Genomic DNA, 23,688 nt, shown 5'->3' with positions numbered 1-23,688 from the left:
CCCCCCTTTTGGACTTATTTCAGTTCAAGAACAGTTCATTTTCTTTACATTTAGGTGGAGCTTCAGTGACTCTAGTCAAACATATTTTTGTTACTGATTGGTATCGGGTGCCCAGTGAGGTGTGGTAGTACCTCGGAGGCAGATAACTTTGGGACGGAGGTGTGCATTAGTATTACAATGAGATCATCTCATCTGAGGAAAGCAATTTTGCCACAATTACTTGCTCAGCAGCAGACATCTTTTCATCTTATCAGCTGTGTGGTACCACCAAGTTCCCATTCTTACAGGGAGTACAAAAGAGCATGGCTGTGGTGTCTCCACTCTGCTCCACCCTATGTTACTCCTGTCTGCAGGTGCTGAGATGGCAGGGTGTGTTGCTTAAGGACCTGTGGTAAAGCAGATTTCGTGTATGTCAGCCATCCTGAAAGCGATAACTGCATTTTACCCTAAAAAGCTTTCTGTAATACTATGCTTCTGTTAGGTCCCGGTTTTCTCCAATTCCCCCCCAAGTAATTTTCCCACACTACATAACAGTTATAAACCTAAAAATAATACTTCCCAGTAAGTTCTGAAAAGCTTTACAGCATTTTTAAAAGAATATTAAATGATTTGACCACAAAGGCAAAGGCAGCAGCCAAAGAGGGCTTACAGTGGAAAACTGATATAGCAACAGATTGTTCCGGTTCTGTCAAGAGACACGCTTTGTTGAATCTTAACAATGTTAGACTAATAGTAACATTTCAACTTAAGGTTACTATATAAATCTAGTGTTCAGCTGTCGATGCAAACAATTGAAATAATTATTCTAAACTATTTAATCTAACCAGTATCCATTTGCTGTTTCGATACTACCTTTCAAAGCAAGATAAATACTCTATAAAAGCAAGCGATACTCTCAAATAACTCACATACAAAATTTAAATTCCTCTTTGCTAATCCTATCAGTGACCATGAAAAACCATCCAGGGTAGTTCCTTTTAATTAAAACACACTAATTCATTTTAAACCAACCTTCAGGATTAAAACAGATCTTAAAATTGAGTGACTGCACATTGCCATAAATCCTTGTCTTTTTGCACAGCTGTGTCACCATGGCTCTCCGGGCAGCCATGGCAGATGGCATCTGCTGGTCTCCCTGTGGCCTAGAGCGGCAAAACGGCAGAAAAAGATGGGAAGCAGCGGTGAGCCAAGTAGGAATGGTCGAGGAAGAAGGCTGGCTGCTTGCGGGGTAGAGGTGGTGTAAGTTTTGAGAAATTTTTGTTGGTATTTTTTACTACAATGGTAAGAAACTTTGAATATTTTTTTTTTAAAAAAAATGAGCTCTGTTTTACAAGTATTTTTCCTGTTCAGGAAGAACGTTGGTTTTTTGTAGCTCTTTTTATAGTGAACATTTGTTCCACCAGCAGCCTACAATTTAAAAAAATACTAATGAACAGCAAGCTTGTTTTCTTGCTGTTACTGTCAGTTTGGCATTGATCTAAGTGTCCACCTCGAGCTCACCCCCGGCGGGGCCGTGCCCCCGGGGCGGGCCAGGCCCCCCCAGCCCCCGCTGCCCGCGGCCGCACGCCCCGGCCGGCACCCCGCAGCCTCCCGCCCCGGTGAGAGGAGGGGAAGGGTGGGCACACGGGACAGGCCATGCGGTGTCGGTGCCATTTTTCTACTTAAACGCGAGGGGAGATGGCGTGGTGGTGGGTGACAAGGTGGTGTCACGTCGCAGATACTGCTCTCCACAGCATGGTGGCAGCAGCCCGGCAACTCCCTCCCGCCCTGAGGGAGCCTGCGGCTGAGGGAGGCAGGGCACGACGCGGCGGCGCCCTCAGCCAAGCAGCCGGGCGTCGGCCCGCCCCCGCCAGCCCCGAAGCCGCGGCGCCCGGCCCCCTGCCGAGGTAGGAATGGTCGGAGTCCGCCATCTTAACTGTGGGCATCTCTCAGCGCGGGCGGGTGGCGCCATGCCTGCTGAGGGCGGCTGCCCGTAGCGGCGCCGCTGGGGAAAAGGCTGCCAGCCCCTCGCCGCGCTGCGCGTCCCCTGCGGCTGGGGCCGTTCGGTGCTGCCGCCGGTACCCGCCCGGGAGCGCGCCCAGCGCTCGGCTGCCGCGGGCTGTCGTGGGGGACGGGGCGCTGCAGGTGGGCTCCGCGTCCGCGCTCTCGCTCTCCGTGAGGGCGGGCGAGGCTGAATGAGCGCGGGAGCGCCGGGAGCAGGCGGCCCGGCGGGCAGGCAGGCCGGCAGGCGGGCGGGCAGGCCGACAGATAAGACAGACAGGCAGGCGGCCCGGCGGGGCGCGGTCCAGGCCCGACCCGAGCTGAGGAGCCGCCGCGGTGCCCCGGTAGGGGTTATCCGCGGTTGAGGAGAGCCCCTGCTGGTCCCTTCTCCCTTGCCCCTTGCGGAGGGAAGAGCGTTGCAACCGATTGACATAAAAACTTGGAAGGCGTCGCTTACGGGATCCTCGGTGAAAATGGAGACGTTTCTACCCCCCGCAGGCCGCAACGCCCGAACGGCCCGGGCTGGTGGTGCCGCCGGTGCGTTCCCGCTGCCGCCTGCCCGGGGAGCGGTCGCCGCTCCTGACAACAGGGTGCCCGCGGCCGGGCTGCAGGGGGTCGCTGCTTGAAGGGCTTGTGTGAGGGATGAGGGAAAGGCTGTTGGATTTTGTTCTTTACAGCCTCCAAAAATATCTGGCCCTGAGAAGCTGTTTTCACATGGAGAGTTTCCTCTGTGGGGTGCCCTAGATTTTGGTGGGAGATGAGGCTCCTTCTCCTTTGCCTTTTTCTGGAAGCAGAAGCACATTTGCCGCTGCCGCAGGTGTGTGGCGACGTTCTTTTGCTCATGGGAGGCTGCAAACAGTAACAGACTGTTGACTGCCAGGTTTGAATGCCTTGTTCTCCTGTGTGAAGTACAAAATCTTGCAAGAGGTCAGAGGTTTGAAGTCCAGGCAGAAGGGCTGGTTAAGCTGTTAATGTAGGTCAGGTCAGGTGCTTTTTTTTTTTTTTATTATTGCTGGTTATATTGCTGTACTCAAACAGTGGGGCTGTCTGTCAAACGTGAAGCGCAGTTAGCAGGATCAAGGGTTACTCAGGTGCTCGTCTCTGTGTAACTTGGAATACCGGACAGGGATCACACTAAATCGTCAGATTGTTGAGTAACTCGGGCTGTAGAGTAACTCAGGGGCCTTCAGAGGCCACCAGGCCCAGCTCCCTACTCAAAGCCTGGCTGGCTGCAAAGTTGCATCAAGTTGCCTGGGGCATCCTCCAGTCCAGACTTGAATTGGGAGTTTCATCACGTGAGTACTGAGCTTCCTGAAAGGTAAAATGGTTGCAGTCAGACTGCGCGTTATCTGTTAACTAAACTGCAAGTCCCTCTCCATGTAGAAGGGATCACATGCTAAAGACTCTTCTTTCCAAAACAGGCTAATTACCAGTAATCTGTGTGCACAGCTGAAAGCCTTGGGACGAATTTGGCAGGATGAAGCCTGTCATTGTGGTGCATGGTGGAGCTGGCCGGATTTTTAAAGAACGAGAAGAGGGAAGTCGTGCCGGTGTTGTCAGGGCTGCACTGCGAGGTTATGGCGTCCTGAAACAGGGAGGCAGTGCCTTAGATGCTGTTGAGGAGGCAGTACGATCAATGGAAGATGATCCTCATTTTAATGCAGGTAATTATTCAAGAATGAAGTAGGTTTAGAATCATCATTTCTTTCAAGTGTTTTGCCTTCATGCCTCTAAAAATGCCGGCTTGCATTTTTTTTTTTATTTTTGCACGTTGCATGGGGTAAATGCTGATGTCACAAAATAGTTTATTTCTCTGTAATAAAATAGCATAGTATGTACTATGGTTTCTGATGACTACACTTAGGTAGATGAGTTACTCTTTTCTCATTTTTCAGTGTTTTATACCTGCCGTTTCATTCTTGTGGTGCCATATCTTCTGTAAATCTTCTCCCATTACTGTGCCACATGTTCAGTTGTAAGACATGGACTCTTTATTGGCATATATGCTTAGTTAATGTTCATGTTTAAGGCCCTTGAATACAGCTTGCAGCAATGTTTAAGCCTTAATGTGTACCTGTTGCCAGAGGAATACTGTTCTTGGGGATTTTAGGTGGATTTCTCTTAATGCTTGCAATTAGTGCATTTGTAAATAACATTACAGATTAATGCAGTAATGGTATATGAGTCATGAATTTATACAGTAAGGGTTCATAACTGGATTTCCTAATGATTATAGTTAATGTCAACAGTAGAATATTTTTCTTCTCTTTGTATGACCTCAATTTTATTATCTTGATGAATTTCAGTGACAATATTTACCTGCCCCCACCAAGGTATGTCAGGAATGACCACGGAAAGTCTGACTTGTTAGTGTTCAGTGTTTTAGATAATGTAGCTATTAGTTATGTGCACACTTAGTTTGCAGAGATTCTGTTGTTCCTTCTCACCTTGTAGTTGAAAGCAGGGGGGAGCTTGTACTTCACCTGGAACTTTCGTTGCTTTATTACTGACTTGGGTTGAACATGGTTGTTTGTTTTCTTAGAGGATTCATGCTGAAATCATGAAGCAGACTTAGCAGTATGGTGTGTACTATTATATAATTAACATCAGAGTGGCATTCTCTCATTTAACTTTTACTTAACTTGGCTTGAGCCTAACACCCTTGTTCAGGTTTGACTATGCTGATCTAAATGGCAAGTAGCCTGGTAATCGCTTACAGATATATCTAGTTAGATACATACACATATCTCATTACATACAGCTACTCTCAGTAGCTAGCAAAAATGAGGAGGGAGCCCTGATTGGAGTGGCGGTTTAAAACTCGCTGTGTGGTATTTAGCTTTGTAAAAGATACATCAGTTTTACTGTAGTACTTTCTAGGAAAACACAGACATTGTTAAGACGCAGCAATAAAGAATGGGAAGAATGGGCCTAAAGATTAAATCGTGTCCTTTTTTGAGTGAGGTTTAGCCATGCTGTGGAGATGCATCTTAATGTAGGCTTGGTGGAGGGGGTCAGAAGCTATACTCTTGCCTAAAACTACCATTTTAGTGGTTGTGCAGCACAATGAAGTCATCAAGTTCTGCTCTTGTGATAAGGAAGCAGCCTTGGTTATATTTCCTTTATGGCATATCTTTGGCTAGCAGTATTAACTGGCTTGGTATGAGTGCTCCAGATCTAGGAACTGTCATTATAGTGATCCTTTCATGCTCTTTCCTCCTCAGCCTTTGCAGGACAGAGGACAGATTTATCTATCTGTAGATAGAGGAAATCAGAGTATTCTTTTCAGTACCCCTACTGTGATTTGCCTAATGTCAGACATGGTTGTTATTTGTGTCTCTTAGATTTTCTGTCTTCTGTTGTCTCTTTGGTTTTTTTCCCCCTGCCCTTTGCTCCACAAGTGAGCCAAGCTTTCTTGCTTTTTCAGTCTCGGAGGCAGGTAGTCCATACCCGTTGTGCTGGAAGGCAGGTGAAAAGGCAGCCTGTAACCACAGAAGGAAGGATTCATCCTACCTCAGATAACCTGAAGTTCAGTTTAGTGTCTTGCTTGCCATGGTGTACAGACTGATGGCGGTCAGCAGTATGAGAAGGAGTGGCTATAGAGCTCTCTAAGGCAAGTGGGATGCTCTTAAGAGGGCACCTGTCTCTTTTCACCAGCTGTGAAAGGAGGCTTTTGTAGGAAGCAGGTTTTCTGCTCGGGAAATTCTAGGAAATCCTAAAATGTATCCCATGAGAGATGTCCAGTAGACATAGGATATTATTAAGGCAGTGATGAAGGGGACTGGTAGAGCTTCCCCTGGAACCATGATTCTGATCATTGATACTTGAGAAGGGGTTACCCTAGTTCCAATGGGAATGTTATGATCATGGGCTAGAGAGCCAGCCTTGTCAAAGGAAGTTAAAAGAGTATGGCAGGGTTTATTTAAGAAAAAAAAAAAAAAAAAAAGACTTCTTACACCAGTTAAATGAAAAGCTGGAAGAATGTGTTAACACAGGTGGCATAAGGCAGTTACCTGTAAACTTTTTATAGTCAGTATAGTCTAGAAATAATAATGTCATGTATGATGCAGGACTGAACTCTGGAATAATTTATGCGATCAAGAGGGATGAAAAATAACTTTTTGGGGGTGTGTCTGTGTGGCAGGAAGGGCTTTGGAGATTACAGGAGGAGGATTACAGGGTTTTGATACTTCCTGTAACAGGGAATTTAACTTCATATATTCAGGTCTGAAGTACACTGGTATGGAAGTCTTATGTCAACAGTTGCTAACAGTGGTTTCTGACCTGGTTTAGTGTTGGTTTAACAGAAATAAAAACCCCCATGTTTTAGTTCTGCACAATGCAGGTCTTTCTACCTGAGCTACTGTGCAAGTCTGCCATGTTTTGTTTTGGTTATTTTTACTTCTTTCTGGGTTTAATCTTCTCCATCCTTATTAGCAAGGCTTGTGCACTTGATGTCTTACAACAGATTATTCCCTTGTGATACAGTTAGCAGCTTTATTTTTTTTAAAAAAAAACAACCTATTTGCATTGTCTCATTTTGTATGTCATTAATTTTCAATTAGGTTAGTGATAGCACTGATAATTATAGAAGGAAACTACCCAACATTTTATTACTTAATTTTTATTTTTTTTAATTCCTTCATCTAGTGTGTTTATTTGGTAAGGAAGAACTTCTTATTTCAAGCTTTTGTTACAGTAATGAGTGCACACTTTTATTCTGCTCCATCAATTTTGGCAGTTTCTTGGAGCACTGTGTGATGTTAATCTGTTGATAGAATCAAGCACTATACTATTTTGTTGGGCTATGTTGTGTCCTCCTTTGGAAGGATTGTAAGAATAAAATAGTTCTATGTGTACTTGAAGTTATCTGAGGGATAAAGTATTCTATTCATGATTGTCGTTTTAACTTTCATAGCTATTATGTCAATTTGGGTGGGATTGGAAGTGTGGTTTTAATCTTACGAAAATAAGTTTTAAAGTAGATGTTGTACCCTGTGAGATCTCTGTTAACGGTTGGATTTTGTGGTTATACTCAGCATTGTTTCTGCTGTTTTGTTAGTCTTCCGGAGATACTTTCAATAAGTCAGAGAACAAACTGGGAAAGAGAAAGCTTGCTTGATGAGATCTAGTAACTGAATCACTGGATGTTTAGCTCTTAATGACATTCTTCTTTTTCCCTTCCTCCGATTATTTTTTGTTGTTGTTGTTTGCTCTTTTGTGTTTTTGTTTTTAGGCTGTGGATCTGTTCTAAATGAAAAAGGTGAAGTAGAAATGGATGCCATTATCATGGATGGAAAAAATTTAGACTCTGGAGCAGTATCTGCAGTTAAATGCATAGCAAACCCAATAAAACTTGCTCGACTTGTCATGGAAAAGGTATGCTGAGTATGCACTTCAGGGTGAAGCATTTTTTCCCTTAGAACTTCATCTGGTATACTGATAGACCTCAATGATTAATTTTGTGTAGTGCTTTAAAGCAGGAAAGAAGGGAGAAATGAATGGTAGTGTTTGGAAACTATGGTCATGACCAAGAAGAACTTTTATTTCAAGTGGTTTTGAGAGATATGTTTCCTTAGAATGCTATTTTTAATAAATAAGTTCTGCCATGTAATTGGAAGCTCAAGGAGTAATTGACCTATGCATGTCAATCTCCTGTAGCTGCACTGCTGATGTTAAAAGATTTTAGAGGGCTATTTGTTCATTTGCTTTTTCTATCACTGTGTCTTCTGCTTGATCTTGCAAGATTAAAGCTGGACAGTATACTGTTGACTTTGCAACTATATGGAGCCGAATTAAGTGGCCTAATAACATGTTTGGCCATGTAACACAGTCTTACATTGTTCTAGGTAGCCTTTTCCTTTGTGCCCTGATCAGATGGTAGCCTTAGTGCAAAGCTGTGGTCTTCCATGCATGGAAGATAACTTTAGCACCGTGTGATGGTGACAGATTTTTCCAAGAGAGTTAAACTTACCAGGGCAGGAAAATCGATCTACCTTTCTGCACTAAGTCCCTCTAATATCTGCCACAGCAGACCACTCTGGTCTTTCAGAAATGGTGCAACTGGTATGGTTCAGGTCATTTGTGTGATATGTTTTATCTGTTTTACCATTCAAAAAGTTTGCACTGTGTTTGGAGTTTACATTTTTTGTCCCACTAGTGTAGCTGCCCCATTGTTGAAAAGGGTTCATATTTGCAAAAACACTTATTAACAAAGAGGATTTATGTTTCTTTGACCTTTCAAAGTGACTTCTGAGGAAATGAAAGTGCTTTTGGTGATCTATAAAGATGATTGAAATGTAATTTGTCCTCAACAGCCTCCAAAGAAAATAAGAATTATTTTTGCCTTTAACTGGAGGGTAGTTCTGCTTTTAAATTATCACTTTTAAAGTGATATCACTGAGATATTTAATATAAATACTTCAGTGAAATGTATGTCTACCAGAAGACAATCTTAAAACTTGTGATGGATAAGCTTTTTGTTCCTTCATATGGGTTTTATCCTGTCATTTAGCTAGAACAAATAAATACCTGTAGCTTCACAAGACCAGATTTTTCAAAGTTTGAGAATGTAGGTGGGAGGGTTGGGGTGAAGACATCTTCTGGCATGTTGGGGGAATTGTTGTAGGTTTAGTTTACTGGGGTTTTTTATTGTTATTTTTTTGTGTAGATAACTTCTTTTAATGCCCAGTTCGTATTCCAGAATCACTGATTATTATTTTTTTTTTTTTGTTCTTGTTGTCTTCTCCATGACAAAATCCCATTTAAGTCCACAAGAGTAAAGTCAAAACAACACGGTTGGTTGTTCAGAGCATAACTTTCCAAAGTGTTTTTTTAAAACAAAAAAACCCACCCCTCTGCAAAACAAAAAACCTCTCCTTTGTCTGTCTGTCTGTCTATTACAAGGTCTTTCTCGTCATTGTGTGGTGCTTCTGGTGTTCAAAAATATTTAGGCTAAATTTGAAAGGAAATCAAAAAGTTAAACTGTGCAGGACAAAGTATAATTGTGTAGCCCTAAATTATGAAATTTTGTGGTAAAGTATATTACTGTTTGTCATCTACACAGAAGTTTTTGAATTTGGACAGAGTTCAAATGTAAATGTTGGCCTCAATTACTTGATATATCTTGAGGTGAGTTTCTGCTGCTTCTCTGTCCAGTATTTTAAATGGGAATACCAACTGATCGTAGAATGCTTTGGGTCAGGAGGCACCCTAAAGATCATCTAGTTCCAGCCCCCTGCCATGGGCAGGGACACCTCCCACCAGACCAGGTTGCTCCAAGCCCCATCCAGCCTGGCCTTGAGCACTCCCAGGGATGGGGCATCCACAGCTGCTCTGGGCAACCCGTGCCAGTGCCTCACCACCCTCACAGTGAAGAATTTCTTACTAATATCTAATTTAAATCTACCCTCTTTCAGTTTAAAGCCATTCCCCCTTGTCCTATCACTACATGTCCTTGTAAAAAGTCCCTCTACAGCTTTCCTGTAGGCAACTGATGTTACTCTCCTGTTCATCTTGGGCAGGAATTTTGGGACACCAACCCATGCTATTTCACAATACATTCAGAGCATTTTTTTTTGGTTTACTGTGCAAAATTAAAAATGTTTTTAACTCTGTAACCCATGGGTAATAAGACTATAGTTTTCTTGGGATCCTAAGCATGTTAGGATGCTTATTTCCCCGTGGTTTTGAGATGCCTCACTGCCTTAAGGAATTTTGAAACACACAGCTCCCAAAACCAAACAAATAAAACCCTCCCCACCTGCTTGTAGTTTATTTCCATTACTATTATGGAACAATATGGGCTCCATCTGGTGGCCAGAGTAGCTCTTCTAGGTTGTTGCACACATCCTGTGTGCTGTCATATTCTCACCGCGCTCAAACTTGCCCAAATTCATGGGGTAGAAGAAAGGAGGGCACCAGAATAACTTCCATTTGTGATACGCCATTGAACATGGCAGCCTCTAGACATGGAAGGCTTTCAGCATGTTAACTAATTCAACAAATCCTTGAGAAAGCAGTTGAAGTCCTGTTGAATATTCCTGTTTGTAGTGAACAAAAATAAAATGATACATCGAAATGGTTGGGGGATTTTTTGTGGGGTTTTTTGGTTTTGTGTTTTTTAGATGAGGCATGTAATCCCCCTCAGCTCCAGCACATCATTAGATGTGCATCTCGCGAACGTTAGAGCACTGATTCATTGGTGTATGTGAACTGTGTATATGTTTTTCCCTACTATATCATACAGCCCTTTACCTGAGAGAAAGGAGAATTTAGGTTAGAACATAGACTTCTCAAGGCAAAGGTACAGATTGTTTCTGTGCTCTGCACACTGGCAGGATTGTTAAATAACAAACAGTGATGGTCTGAATTTCAGGCCAGCTGCAGAAATTTGGGGGATGCCCTGTTTCGCATAAAATTAACTAAACTTGTCAAAATTTGTTATTTGTTACCAAGATCTCTGGAACACCCCCACCCTACCCCCTTTTTTTAATTTATTTGTCATTTTGGATTAGTTTGTATAAATGTGTCCCAGATAAATTAGGCACTTTAAGCAAACATATTCGTGAAACTGTAGAAGAAGGATGAGACAGCAAAATGTGCTTTTGGGTTATTTGGCAATGTTCTCCCAGCTCTTCTGATTGACAAGGTATTTTTAAGAGAAATAACAAATTATCCTTGAAATACCTTCGTTTCAGAGTGGACTGCAAAAAAACCCCACCCTATTTTAGAAGCTTATTCCTCTATATGCAAGGATTTGTTTATGCAGCTCAGGAAGGTGGGTATATTATCAGAATCTGCATATGGGAGAGAAACCTTTGAAAAGGTTTTAAGAAATAACTTCCATTTCTACAATAAAACTTCATTTTTTATTTTAAACTTATTTAAAGGATAGAGTCTTAATTGCTGAAGAAAAGCAAGTGATGGAGCACATAACCTTCTGATACAGATAACATCAAAAGAAAAGTTCGATGTATTTCCTAACAACAACCGCAACAAAACCCCCCAAAAAGCCCACACACAAAAAAGCCCACCAACACCCACCCCCCGCACCCACCTACCCCCCTGCCCCAAACCAGTTTGAATTGTTGGATGCTGTGCTTCTGGTGGTTTAGTGGCAGCGGCAGAGGGGGGCAGTGTAGCACAAAGAAGTTGGCTTCCAAGTCGAAGAACACCAGCTTTGTTAGGAATGCGGGTTTTTTATCGTCTGGTAACATCACTCGGCATGTAAGCCTGTTGCCCGCTGTTCCACATATACAAAGGACTTCTTCCTTGTACCCTTATTCTTGTAACCTAAAGCAATGCCCTTGTGAATTGAGGACTTAATTTGTTGATAAAAAGGCATTTAGTTTTCAAAAAGGTTTGATGTTAGGGCCACAACATCAGGAATGTTTCTAAAGGCTAGTCACAGTTCCTGCTTCTGTAACTATCTGAAGGGGTTAGTGCAGAGGCCGTAATAGGCTTAAGCAGAGAATGGTGTCTGTGGCTTGGGAAGGTGTTCGACTGGAATCCTTTAAAACAATGCAGTGCTATGGGTTGGTCATGGTAGTGATACCTTGTTGTTGCTTTAGAAATCAACAGAAGTTGATGGGCTGCCACATCTTGAAAGTTCGAAGCTTTGAGACTGTAAGTGTCCTGTGGAATGCAGCATGGCACAGAAATGCCCAGCCTCTGGCCTAACACAGAGAGTAGCAGAGTATGTGTCACTTCAGTGCTGTGCAAGGCTCTACAGGCCTGCTGCCTCTAGCATCATGTGGTTCTACTTTTTGGACCTTAGGTGGTATCTGTGTGCTGTGCTGGTGCATGGACTTAAAAGCTTGTTTGAAGTTAAGTTCTGTGCTCTGAAATTACTCCAATACTGTATACTCAGACCACCGTTCCTCTAAATCCTTCCTGTCCCCTGATAAGCAATTAACAGCTGTGTAGTGGTCCAAGAAGTTGATGCTTGTTTTTAGATAGATATTTTAAAAAAGAAAAATGAGATTTTAGAGCTCCTAATAAAGTATAAGGATTAATGAAACAAATTTATTTGGCAATTTTTGCTAAAATATGAATTAACCAAGCTGTACAGGCTTTGCAGCATGGATTTAACTAAGGTTGTTGACTTAAAATCTGATCTAAGTGTTTTGCTAAATAAAGGAATCAAAATAGAGCTTCTGCAAATGTTGTTAGACGAGGGCAAACATTTTTTAGTCAAACCTGTTAGAACAGTATTCTGTTCTTAAATTTAAACATCTGGGTCTGTAAGAGTACCAGCTAGCTGAAAGAAATATTTAAAATAAAATGGTTCAGCTGATGTTAAGAAACACCTTAGCATATGATATTCAGCTTTTTTTTTTTTTTTTACAAGGTGTAAGACTCAAATAGAACAGGAATTTATTTACCATTCTTTCCTTGTGAGTAAAATCCTTGTAGATCTTCCAGTTAGCTGGACAAAACAGTTGTGATTTGATGATTGACTAGAAACAGTACAAAGAAGTTGCATGTAATCTAGCAAAAGAGGAAATCTTCCCCTGTTATAATAAGCATTAAATAGATAAATGCAGTTCTTTTCTACTAATGATGAAATTTGTATCTGTGTTTTGGACAGCTGAAAAATTTTTCAACTAGTGGAAGAGGGTATAGGCATAAAAATCTAGAAAGTTTAGAAATAGAACAAAATTTGGAATTTTCTCTGTGTGGATACTTCTAAAAATAAAAAAGTGATTATACAAAGCTGCTCAGTAGAAGGCAAAACAAGAACTGTCAATGAATCTCTTGTCTGTCTTCTGCAGACGAAGCACATGCTCCTGACTGACCATGGTGCACACCTGTTTGCTCAGGCCATGGGTATTCCTGAGACTCCAGGGGAGAAACTCATAACTGAGAGATCCCGGGATAGATGGAAGAAGAACCTTGAGCCAGATTCCAACCCTGAAGAGTTTCAGAAGTAGGATTTTTGTGAAATATTTTTTCTTTTTAAATTCAGGTAATTTAATTTGTGCTGTCAGTTAAAAAAACAAACACACAAAGCAACAACAAAAACAAAACCACAGGAAAAAAACAACCAACCAAACAAACCAAAGATGGTCTGATACAGTCTTCACAGTATGTCCTCAGTGAAAGTAATGAAAAAATGAAGCTTTCAGTGAATTTGCTTAAGTGTAGGTGACTGGAACAAACTTCAACAAACATGTTGATGCTTAAGAAGATAGTCAGTCACTTTGCCATAGTATAGGTTTTGTGGCTTTAATGGAGCCCAAAGCTAGGACTTGTTATTGGTCTTGAAATTACTGGTTATAGAAGTACATAGAGCAGCTTTTACAAACAGCAGGTATCGCTTAGTTCTTTTCCATGGAAGAACTGTGATTGTAAAAAATCTCCAGTTCACGTTTTTAAACAAGTCCATGAAAAAAAAAAAAAAAGTTGATCTTGGTTAGGTAGATGATCAGGTTTGTCTTTAAACTGGATTAGGTAGTTAAACATCAGATTTTGACCATAAGTCTTTCTGCGTTGACTGTGTCTGTTGGTTATTGTAGATAGGAATGAAAAAATTGATGAAGAATTTCAGTGTGGTGGTGGGTGTGAAAAGAGATGCTACTGGATGGTATTGCATAACAGCAAAATGGAAGTCACTGGAAAAATAAGCAAGTCTCATAGAGAGAAGTAGATGAGGTGGATAAGAAAGGAATTAGAATCATCAGATGTCAGAAATGTTTTTTATGCCTGTGAGGTAGGCATAAATACTAAATTGTTTTGAGCTACCATTTGTATGTCAATGGTTGTGACATAGGAAAACACTGTATTACATAAGTGCTTTATTATATGTTGTTTCTCTGTTCAGTGAAAAGTAGTAACAGGAGAAGCAGAGCTGAAGGAATTGTAGATCAGAAGGAGGAAGTTTCTTCTGTGGGCACGTTAATTAAAGTCCATGAAATGAGGCTATAAACTACAAGCTATATGTTACTTTCAGTAAATTGCTAGAGGGAAAAACAAATTCATGAGGCAAGTGTAAATATGGTCTTGTAAACAAAGTGAAGTTGTTCCTTGACCATAAAGTCTCAATTGTAGTTCATCTTATATCCAACAGAAGTTTTCTTTTGTTCTCTGGTCTGTCCAAGGACTGTGTGGTATTATAATTAATTCTGAAGAATTTTGAGGATGGCGTAGCTCCTACTGCCAGTTGGTCTCCTGACTATGTAAGTTGGAATGGCATGGCATCTGAGTCTCCATTCCTTCTTTCTAACAGATTAATGATATATTTTTTTCCTTTACAACAGTGTTAGGCATCTTCAGTTTCAGCATTGTCTTGTTCTGGAATATCTCATAATAGAAGGCTTGTGTGTTTCTGGAGGACTCAAGACTTCTTGTTTTCTTAGCCACACTATTCCTTTTCTGACAGCCAGTGCCCAAAACATCAGCACGACTTCACAAAGCTGAAAACAGGTCTTTTTTTTTTTTTTTTTTATGCAAGCCCATTTGTTCCTGTATCACATGTGGAATGTTCTTTTTCCATGTTATGTCTGCAGTGATTATGCAGAAACTTGCCTGAGGCAGACAGACAGAAGGCAAAGGAGTATTAGTCACTGGCAACATAATACCAGATCATACTGGGAATTGGAAGGTTGGTGTGTAATTTACTTCCAGTCCTCTGGTCCTAACAGTGTTGGAAACCTTGGGGGTTTCCAGCTTTCTGAGCGAAGCTTTGTGTCTCCACAAGAGAGACCTTTCACTCCTGCTGTTAGAAGCCTGCATTTGTTTATGCTAAAAGCTTATGATGCCATTGCATGTACAACATGGCATCTTGTATGCCTTTTGCTGAGAAGTAAGATGTGGTTTGTTTAATCTTCAGTGTCTCACTCCAAAGATTCTGACCATACCTTTGTCAAGAATTGCTGGAGATTTCCTGAGAACACCAGAGAAAGGCAGCAGAGGGGCTACTAGCCCCCCTGTGAATCACAGTGCAAGCGTAACTCGAGGAGGTATGAATTAATGAGGACCCTGACAGCAATTCACAGAAACTCCTACTACTGATGTAGGGCTAAGAGACAAAATAGCAGATGCCTCATTAGTTGAATGGGGATAGAATAACTGCAAGTAGCTTCATGAGTACTGGATAATGAAAGAGACAAAATGGAATGAACAAATCCCACATCCATTCTGTATCACAGTGTATGCAGTACATAAGAATAAGTCTTGATTGAACAAAATCATTACTACTAGTAGCATCCTTGGTATACTACAGGTACTCATTGCGGTTCTTGCTGCTGTCACTGACTAACAACAGAGAGGTGATTGTAATATGTTATCTCTACTTGGACAGTTTTGCCTGCCTTAGTAATGTTTCTGGGTCACCTAGCTATGCAACAGGTTGTTTGTATCTTCTTTGCCTTTGTTCTGAAGTTGAACAAAGGAAACGTGTCGCTGAAGCAATAAAGAAGTTTAAAGGGACAGTAGGAAATAGAGTGTAGTTGTCCGTTTGCTCCACCGCAGATAAGGTATGTCAGACACATTCACTTTGTTATTTATTGCCAGTTGAGCTCTTGCACCAAAACAGGTAGCTGCTGCGTATGTGATCTGTGTACTTTCATTATTCTCACAGTTGCTTAAGGTAGATACATACCTAGGAAAATGTACATGTGGATGGACCTTTCTTAATTTCTCAGGAGGATCTAACTTCAGTTGGTTGAAGGGTGCCACATAAGTCTGCAAAGGAGTACTGAATTTACTAATATTCTTTTCAGCGAACCATTTGTAACAGATGGATGGGTGGGAAGCCCATCTGCACCGTCATATCAGTTTGAGATGAGGTCCGTCTCCACATAAATGTCAGAGCAGTTTGTAAGGCCTGTGATTCATCAGTCAACTTTGAATTGCTGTGAATGAAGTGTAGGGACTGACAGTCTGATATTTTACATAAGCAGGAGGGAACAGGAAGTTGGTTCTCTGAGAAGTTGGCTGTGGGTTTCAGGGTACACAAAGGCTGTCTGACTTAATTAGCTTAGATTTTTGTGGGGCTATAGAGAGACCCTCATCAGTGCGCAGGCAACTTCCAAAGGTATTCCTGTTCCAGCCACCTGTTGGGCAGTTCCTTGAAGGTTTGTCAAAAATTCTTTTCCTCTGTGGAGGGATGTAGATTTTTTTGGTATGCCTCTTCTAGCCAGATACTGTTTCATGTTTCTACATGAACTGCCAAGATCAGAATATGTGGACACTCTAAACTGTTGCTTGTCAGTAATGTGTTGCTTCTCAGTGCAGCAACTATTACAGTAAGTTACAACAGCCTTTTTTTTTCTCTGGGTATGAATACACATGTATATTTTAAGCAGCCTATTATATATGACTTTGCTGTGCTGAAAAAATAAAGCAGTAGTTGAGACCTCTGTATTCTTCAGCGCATGAAGATTTTTAAGCTGATGTGTGGTTTCAACAGATTCAACTGGCCAAGTGATTTAAATCTCAAGATTGCATAGCTGCAGAGTACAAAGATGAAAATATGTATTAATGATGTGTTGTGAACAATACTAGTTGAAAGGCATATAAATAACTTTCTGTTGTTGTGTGTGTAGCATTCAAACATTTAGGGGAATAAGGAAGAGGAAAGAGGAGGAACAGGAAGGAAATGATTCAGTGCATACACAACATTACTGTCCTTTTTGTATTTGCTTGTTTATGTGCATTGTCATTAAGAATTCCGGTTAACCTCCTGTTAAGACAGTGGAGACAATTCTTGCATCTTTGAGTTCTGTTTAGGGGAAAGTTGTGTCAGGTGTGTCACAGCCAAAAAAACTACTCCAGAATTGAGATGGCTAGAAATATTTCTGCCCTGTGTGCTTTTGCTTTGCTGGGTTTTTCCTCCCCAAGTCAAAGTTTCAGTGCTATGAAGGTAAACAAGTCATGGGGGGGGGGGAATAAAAAAAATAATTGAGTGTTTTCTATTCTATTAAAATATAAAGCTATGAGAATTGTTGCATATTGCTTGTTACTTTTGTAATGAGAAGCATGTTAAAAGTAGTTTTATGATGAGCAGCAATGTTTTTGCAGTAATCTTTTTTTTTAAGGCTATCTGGAGAATAAATGCAACATGCTTTGACAGGTACGCTTTAATTCTACCTAATTTTGTGAACTGTTTTTCTTGGCAGAGACCTTGGAACAGTTGGAGCCGTTGCTGTAGACAGTGAAGGAAATGTAGCTTGTGCAACATCCACTGGAGGACTCTCTAATAAGCTGATTGGCCGTGTTGGTGACACAGCATGTATAGGTACAGGGTCTTGCTTCTCATTTTTTGGAGGTATCTCATTTAAAGAAAAAAAAAATAAATACTACACATTCCGGTACAGCTGAAATGGAGGTCTAACATTCAAGTGTATCAAAGCTCAAGCTCCTTAACACAACATGGAGATTGCCAGTAAGGATTGGGAGTAGAGGTATGGTGCTGTCATTATCATCATCCAGCACTTTTCTGTCTGGAAAATGGGGATGGGAATTTCTTTTTTTCTGTCCTTTCCTGAATGCTGACTTTTTTTTTTTTCTGTTTCCTTTCTGTTCTTTGTGATGAATCTCTGCTTTTGTACATCCATGATTACAGCTAAGTTAAAAAATGTAGCCTGTTCCATACTAAGATGCTGTTTGCTTGATACTTAAGGAAGTAGGTGTAATTACTGTTTGTTATATCAGTGAGCCAGAATTGGAAAATGACTGGTAATTTTGAGTAAAATCCTGTTCTTAGAGAGCCCTGACAAGACTGCATGAGAGCCTAATAGATGCAGTTGGAATAAAGGAAATGTTTTAAGAGATCTCTTATCCAAGTATAAAGAGACCCTTGAAATCCTTTCCCCAGACTTCTTCCTCTCATGGGACAAACTTGCCATTTGATTGCTTCAGGGTTCTACCATTCAATTGGGGTTTAGAAAATAATTACTTTTAGTAAAACATGTTCCAAAATCAAATAGCACTGCTGTTGGCAGTATATGATTATCATAAAACTAATACTAACTTGGTCTTGCACCCTAAGTTGCTAATACTTTGGTACCCTCTGCATTCTGACTGTGGTTTTCAGCTTCATTTCTGACTGCAAATACCCTTCTTTTATGTAAGTCATGTTCAGGGCTCCTGTGGTACGGGACGCAGGTCTGTGCAGGACAAGTGAAACCGAGCACTGTTGTGCGTTTTGCTTGCAGCTTTTGCTCTTACTAAACATCTGCGGGATTGGATACAGAAATGCTAGCTGTCCTTTTAAATATTATAGCCTATTGAAAGGGGACCTTTACAGACAGATCGTGGCAGTGTTTTTCCCTGTGTAAATCAGGGTCCATTGAAAGAGTCTGATCTGATCAGGGAAGTACAGAAGGGAAGAAACTTTCATTGCTCTTCTGTGCATTTTTCCCCTCCTCCAGTACCTTGTTTACAATGCTGTGGTATGCTCCTTCCTAGCTCCTGGGAAATATTTTTCTTAGGTGATGTGCTAGAAACATGGGTGTTGAGCAAGAGGAAGCTTGGTGGAGAACAGGGTGTGGAATGCGCCTGCAAAAAAAAAGGATGGGAGGAAAAAATAAAGGTGGGGGTGGGAGTTCAAGAGTAGAAACACTCTGCTTGTGGTGAGGACTTACAGGATTCTGCAGGGGCGCATAGTAATGTTTCACTAGAGCCCAGGCTCTTCAAATCTCTTACCTGCTTTTGCTCTTGTAGATAAGTTGCCCTCGTACTTTGCTTAATTGACTAATGTCCTCATAACATCATCTTTCCTATCTTCTCAGTTCATAATGTTGTGTGACCTGGCATTCTGCATCCCATCACTATGTTGCTGATCCTCAGTATGCTGTCCCTTGCTGTTCTGGAAAATATTTTTGCCCATCCCTGTGAATTGTTGGCCTGCTTCTGCTTCTTGTACCACAAGCAGATCACTAGTCTTCTGGCTCTCTCAACTTGGCAACTGATTTCATCCAGCTGTTGTTGATCTCTTTCATATATTTTACTTTTGAAACTGAGGCAGAAAGGAGAAAAAAGTTTGTTACTGACACTTTGCTCCCAGAAGTGCACAGAACTGCCAAAACTTTAGGAAGAAATGTTTGGTACCTATTTTAAACAATACAAAGCTTGTAAATTGTATTACAGATTATTGCCTTTTGGTTGTTTTTTTCTTTTTCCCCCTCGGAAAAGGAAGTGGAGGTTATGCTGATAACCGTTCTGGTGCCACTTCGACCACAGGACATGGGGAGAGCATTATGAAAGTGGTCTTAGCCCGACTGATCCTCTATCACATGGAGCAAGGTAAATTCCAAACTTCCTGTAAGCTGAAATAATGAGGATAGGAAACGTTGCCTAATGATGGGTTTCAGTTTATGTACTATTATCCTAGAGCAGTTGTCAGAAGAGTTGCTCCCAGGGGTATGTGGATGAATCACCTCTCTTTAAAACAAAACAAAGCACTGAAGTATTAATAAAGTTAAAATAGCCTTAAAAAATAGTGGACAGAAATACCTATGCTGTTTGATGCTTAATCATGCTTTAGATCAACGTACATTGAAAGACATTCTTGTCTAATTTAACTGAAGTTTTCTTGAATAATTTTTTCCCAATTTTGAACTAAAATTTTGTGAACAAAGAAATAGAAAACAAGTAAAAGCAAGATATATTTAGGGAAGCAATAGGGAAGGGCTAGAGACAGATAATCAGAGCTCAAATGAGAAAGCATAGGGTATCACCTTTCTAATAAACTGTAAAGGTCTTTATTTTAACAACTCTGATTATAGCAACAGAAATGCTTTAAAGATGTTTTAAGTGTGATTTAAATTTTCATTTTGTTTTGGAAAATATACTAAATTGACTGGGTGAGTATGTGATAAACAGCTGACACAGTATGTCTTATGTGACTGTAATATAATCTGACTGTGGGATGACCCTTTGGAGCTTTATCTTCATGAGTTAGTTTGTCATCTAAACCCTTGATTATATTACAGCCTGTAAACATAGCCAGACACACACTTGTATTGCATGCAGTTGAAGAACCATTAATATACGTATCACCATTATTTTTAGAAAGCCATAGCTTTTGGACAGTACAGTAACTTGCTTTGAGATCAACTGAACTGGAAATAGTTGGAAAACTTTCAATTTACATTTTCACTGGAGGGGCAGTAAGTAGAGAGACAAGTAACAGCTGAGAATACTTTTGTTGTGCTTTACAGAGCTGTTGGCATATAATGGGTGCATTTCTCCGTAAATCTCTTGGCTAATGTGATAGTTTCCGCATAAAATACAACCTACAGATTATTCCCCAAAGCTCTAAGACATTATGATCCCCCCTTACTCTGTATATTATGTCCCTAGCTATTAAATTTGTGAATAGCCTTCTAAGCTCTATTTAGTCTAAACTGTGTAAGCCAGTTTCTTCTCTGGCTTGAAGTTAACTGCATTGCAAAACTGATGCATTGATAACTGTTATCTGGCTTGTCATAAATGAGCATGAAAGGCAAATGAGTCTCAAAAAGTGGGTTTTTTTAATAAAAAAAAAGAGAAAAAGAAAAAAGAAAATGAACGTGTATGCATGTTTAATTGGTTTGCACTTGTTCACCCTGCCTGTGCTTGCTCTACCTTCATTCATCCTACCCAGAAGTATAACTCAGATGCCAGGAAAATGCGTCAGCAATAGACTTCCACCCCCACCCCATGTTTCCATGAAGGCGCTGAAAACAAACCCTCAAGTTATAACAACTTTTTGAGTCTTTGAACAGTTGCGTATTTAAGAACAGCTATAGAGCTCTTTCATAATGCTGTTTAGCTCTTCAGTAATTCACATAGTAAATATCTTCTTTTGGACCAATGCTGCAAAATTTACTGTCATATTTCAGGAGTGAATTGCTTTGCCAGTCTTAACAGCTGTTGGAATCTCTGTCTTATGGTGGCAGCTGTTGTCTTGATGAAAAATCAAACAGTGAAATACTGACCCTTTGAAGTTAGTGCCACTGACTTGAATAGTCACAGTGTCACCCGTAACGTCAGAGAAAGGAGCTTTATCCTGTCAGTCACCAGTGCTGTGAATAACTCTGACTCTGCTGGTTTTGTTTGGTTTTAACTAAAAATTTGCAGGGAGGCAATGAAGGCATGAAGGTCAGTTTTTGTTCTGCCACCTAAGCTGCATGATGTTACCAATGGTATATGTCTTAGAACAATTAGGCTGAGCCCACTGCATTCCTGAATATATATTCCTACTTGTAGTGAACAAACATTCTGCAGCTATTACAGGCATGTGTGTATGATGTACGCATTAACTTTGATTTATTTAGAAAATATTCCTTTAATACAGATTAAGTGTAATGAAAAGATCAGGTTGCTTTGCTGGTCGGTTCTCTGATGTCTAGTATGTTGAGTCCTCATCTTGCCTGATAGTTTCAAAAGTTTCAGGAAGGGTAATGCCACTGTCTGCTTTTGATAAATTATGACAATGTGAAGTACGTGCTTTGAGCTCCACTGCAGCCACTGGATTTGGAACGTAGAAGATGACTGAGATTTTTGATTGTTTTCATGTGGGGTTTTGTGTTGGTTTTTTTTCAAATTGTAAATGCTTTAGACCTGCCTTCCGATAAACCTTTGATGGAATCTTGCAGGTTGGCATTTTTCACTTCAAATGATGGCATGAGAAATGTTGTGCCTTTAGCATAGGGTTGATGAGTTAGTCTATATCAAACACTGAAACTGAATTACAATCTAAATCTATTTAAATCCTGTCTTTGTAGCAGCATCATATCATAGCAACTACTAGCAACTGTCCAGAGCCTTCCTGTAAACAGTTCCTTTGCTACGCTGGAAGTTTCTTGCTAGTTTAGTTGAAGGAGGAATTAGATTTGGCTGGCTCCGTGGGGAAGGGTGAAACTTGAAGGGAGTTTTAAAACTTATTTCAAGACAGGTACCATGAAGTTATCTTGTTCTTCTTTTCAGGAATGTCACCAGAGATGGCTGCTGACACTGCCTTAGACTACATGAAGATGCGAGTTGGGGGACTAGGAGGTGTCATTGTTGTTAACAGTTCAGGAGAGTGGGCAGCAAGGTTCTCCACTAAGCAGATGTCCTGGGCTACTGTAAAGGATGACCAGCTGCATTACGGGATTTATGCTGGAGAGAGGCATACAAAATCTGTTGACGAAGCACTTACGTCTGAAAGTGAGGGATTCTGAGAATGAAGAAACATCAACTGAGGAAAAGTGATCTCCATTTTTTGCTGGAGGACAGTGACAGTTGATTTCATCTTTCTGAAAAATCTACTTTTGATTGGTTCACAGGCATTGCCACATTTACAGTCAAAATGAAATATGGACATAGATCTCCAGTGGTCATGGATACATGTATAGTGTTTAAGACCTTCAGGAAGTCAGGAGAGCTTCTCTTTCTAGATAAGAGAGAATGGTCAGTAGGTTTCTTGGTTAGCACGCCTTTGTCCTACATTAAAGGGAGCCTGAGTTTCAGTATTAGATGAACTCCTTTCTGTGCCCATTCTCAGAGACTGCTGCCAGGATGATTTGAGACATAAATACCTATTAACTAAAAACTGAATTTTGAAAATTGCATCACCCTCCAGAGTCTTCTGAGCGGTCACCCATGATAATGAGTGCTAACTGTCAGTGAAATACCACCGAGCGGCAGTGAAGAGTTAAGGCTACATCACTGTCACAGGCTTGAGATAACCGTCAGGGGAAATAGTAATGAAGTAAAGAAAATAACTTGTCTCCAGAGATGGGAAACGTGATGCTTTCAAAGGAGTTCTTTTTATTCCATTCATTGACGTGAGACTTACAATTAAAAAACAGGTCGCAACGAAGTAGGCTACAATAGTGAACAGCAAAGATATTACTGACTTGATATCTAGGGTAATAATAAAGAAGGTCATGATTTCAATAAATATAAATAAACCAGCAATTTTTGCTACTCAAATACAAAGGTGATAAGCGCCTTTTAAGTCTAAACGTGAGACAGATGATGATTAACTGGAAAAAATAATTATCTACAATCAAGTGATAAAAGCAAGCTATACTAGAACAAAACTGCCCCTTAACAAGCTTCTTGTGTGAAGTCAATCATTTTCTGGAGAGGTTTTCTTGTTAAAAAATAATTGCTGTTCTGCATTACCTCTAATACAGTTTCTTCATTAAGATTTCGTATTTTTAAAAGAAAGCAAAATTTCTTTTTCCTTTTTTCTGACTTGACTACATAACTTTTGGGGCTAAACATGTGTGATAATTTTATGGATTTTAGCTGGTCACTAGGTTTCCTCTGTGGACAGATTTGTATGTTACAATTGCCTGTCATCATAATGTTCCCTTTACAAGATAACACAAATAAACAGCAAAAATCTTAAATCATAGTTTGAAACGAACCATACCTGTGTCTCAACTACAATAAGCCATGTTGCTGACTTGGCTCATACAGAGCGGTGAGGTTGTCAAAGCTGTCTAACCTGCTCTCTAGTTTGATCCATGGTTTATTAAGACATTGCAGCTGACGGGGTGTGGGCAGCAACGGTTCAGGAGTAGACGGCTCATGCAGAGGATAACTGTGTACTTTGTTCCACAGGAGATCATGTAGAAAATGGCTACTATCTGATCATCAAAAGTTCATGGAACAGTAACAGTATGTAAGATGCACTGATCTGTAGAGAGACGTGGTCTTCTTCTGAGTAAGAATTAATTAATTTCCCTTTCTGTGCATGAGATACCAGTCTTACAGGGCCAGGCT

At 40.6% G+C, this 23,688-nt stretch overlaps 1 protein-coding gene across 5 annotated transcripts; it reads left to right on the top strand.

Annotated features, from left to right (window-relative positions):
- The first annotated feature begins 1,866 nt into the window (after window positions 1-1,866).
- On the top strand, window positions 1,867-23,330 carry ASRGL1 (asparaginase and isoaspartyl peptidase 1). Of its 5 annotated transcripts, none has more exons than XM_037392270.1 (7): window positions 1,867-1,886; window positions 3,402-3,644; window positions 7,217-7,359; window positions 12,756-12,910; window positions 17,103-17,221; window positions 19,120-19,230; window positions 21,898-23,330. In XM_037392270.1, the coding sequence occupies exons 2-7, from the start codon at window positions 3,458-3,460 to the stop codon at window positions 22,131-22,133; spliced, it is 951 nt and encodes a 316-aa protein (XP_037248167.1). In that variant the 5' UTR covers window positions 1,867-1,886; window positions 3,402-3,457; the 3' UTR covers window positions 22,134-23,330. The 5 variants fall into 5 exon arrangements, with proteins under 5 accessions (XP_037248167.1, XP_037248163.1, XP_037248166.1 ...); XM_037392266.1 differs by lacking the exon at window positions 1,867-1,886 and adding an exon at window positions 1,933-2,124; XM_037392269.1 differs by lacking the exon at window positions 1,867-1,886 and adding an exon at window positions 2,278-2,421.
- The last annotated feature ends 358 nt before the right edge of the window (window positions 23,331-23,688 follow it).

This window comes from Falco rusticolus, chromosome 6 (genome assembly GCF_015220075.1).
Source record: "Falco rusticolus isolate bFalRus1 chromosome 6, bFalRus1.pri, whole genome shotgun sequence".
Classification (NCBI taxonomy): Eukaryota; Metazoa; Chordata; class Aves; order Falconiformes; family Falconidae; genus Falco; species Falco rusticolus.
The sequence above is the reverse complement of the archived record's forward strand: the minus strand, read 5'-3'. Positions and strand labels throughout refer to the sequence as shown.

What these genes read in the sequence shown, in the direction of transcription:
- ASRGL1 (XM_037392270.1), top strand. Translation starts at nt 3,458, where the DNA reads ATGAAGCCTGTCATTGTGGTGCATGGTGGAGCTGGCCGGATTTTTAAA. An exon ending in AACCCTGAAGAGTTTCAGAA is followed by an intron (nt 12,911 to 17,102) that starts GTAGGATTTTTG and finishes TTTTCTTGGCAG; the next exon opens with AGACCTTGGAACAGTTGGAG. An exon ending in TGGTGACACAGCATGTATAG is followed by an intron (nt 17,222 to 19,119) that starts GTACAGGGTCTT and finishes CCCTCGGAAAAG; the next exon opens with GAAGTGGAGGTTATGCTGAT.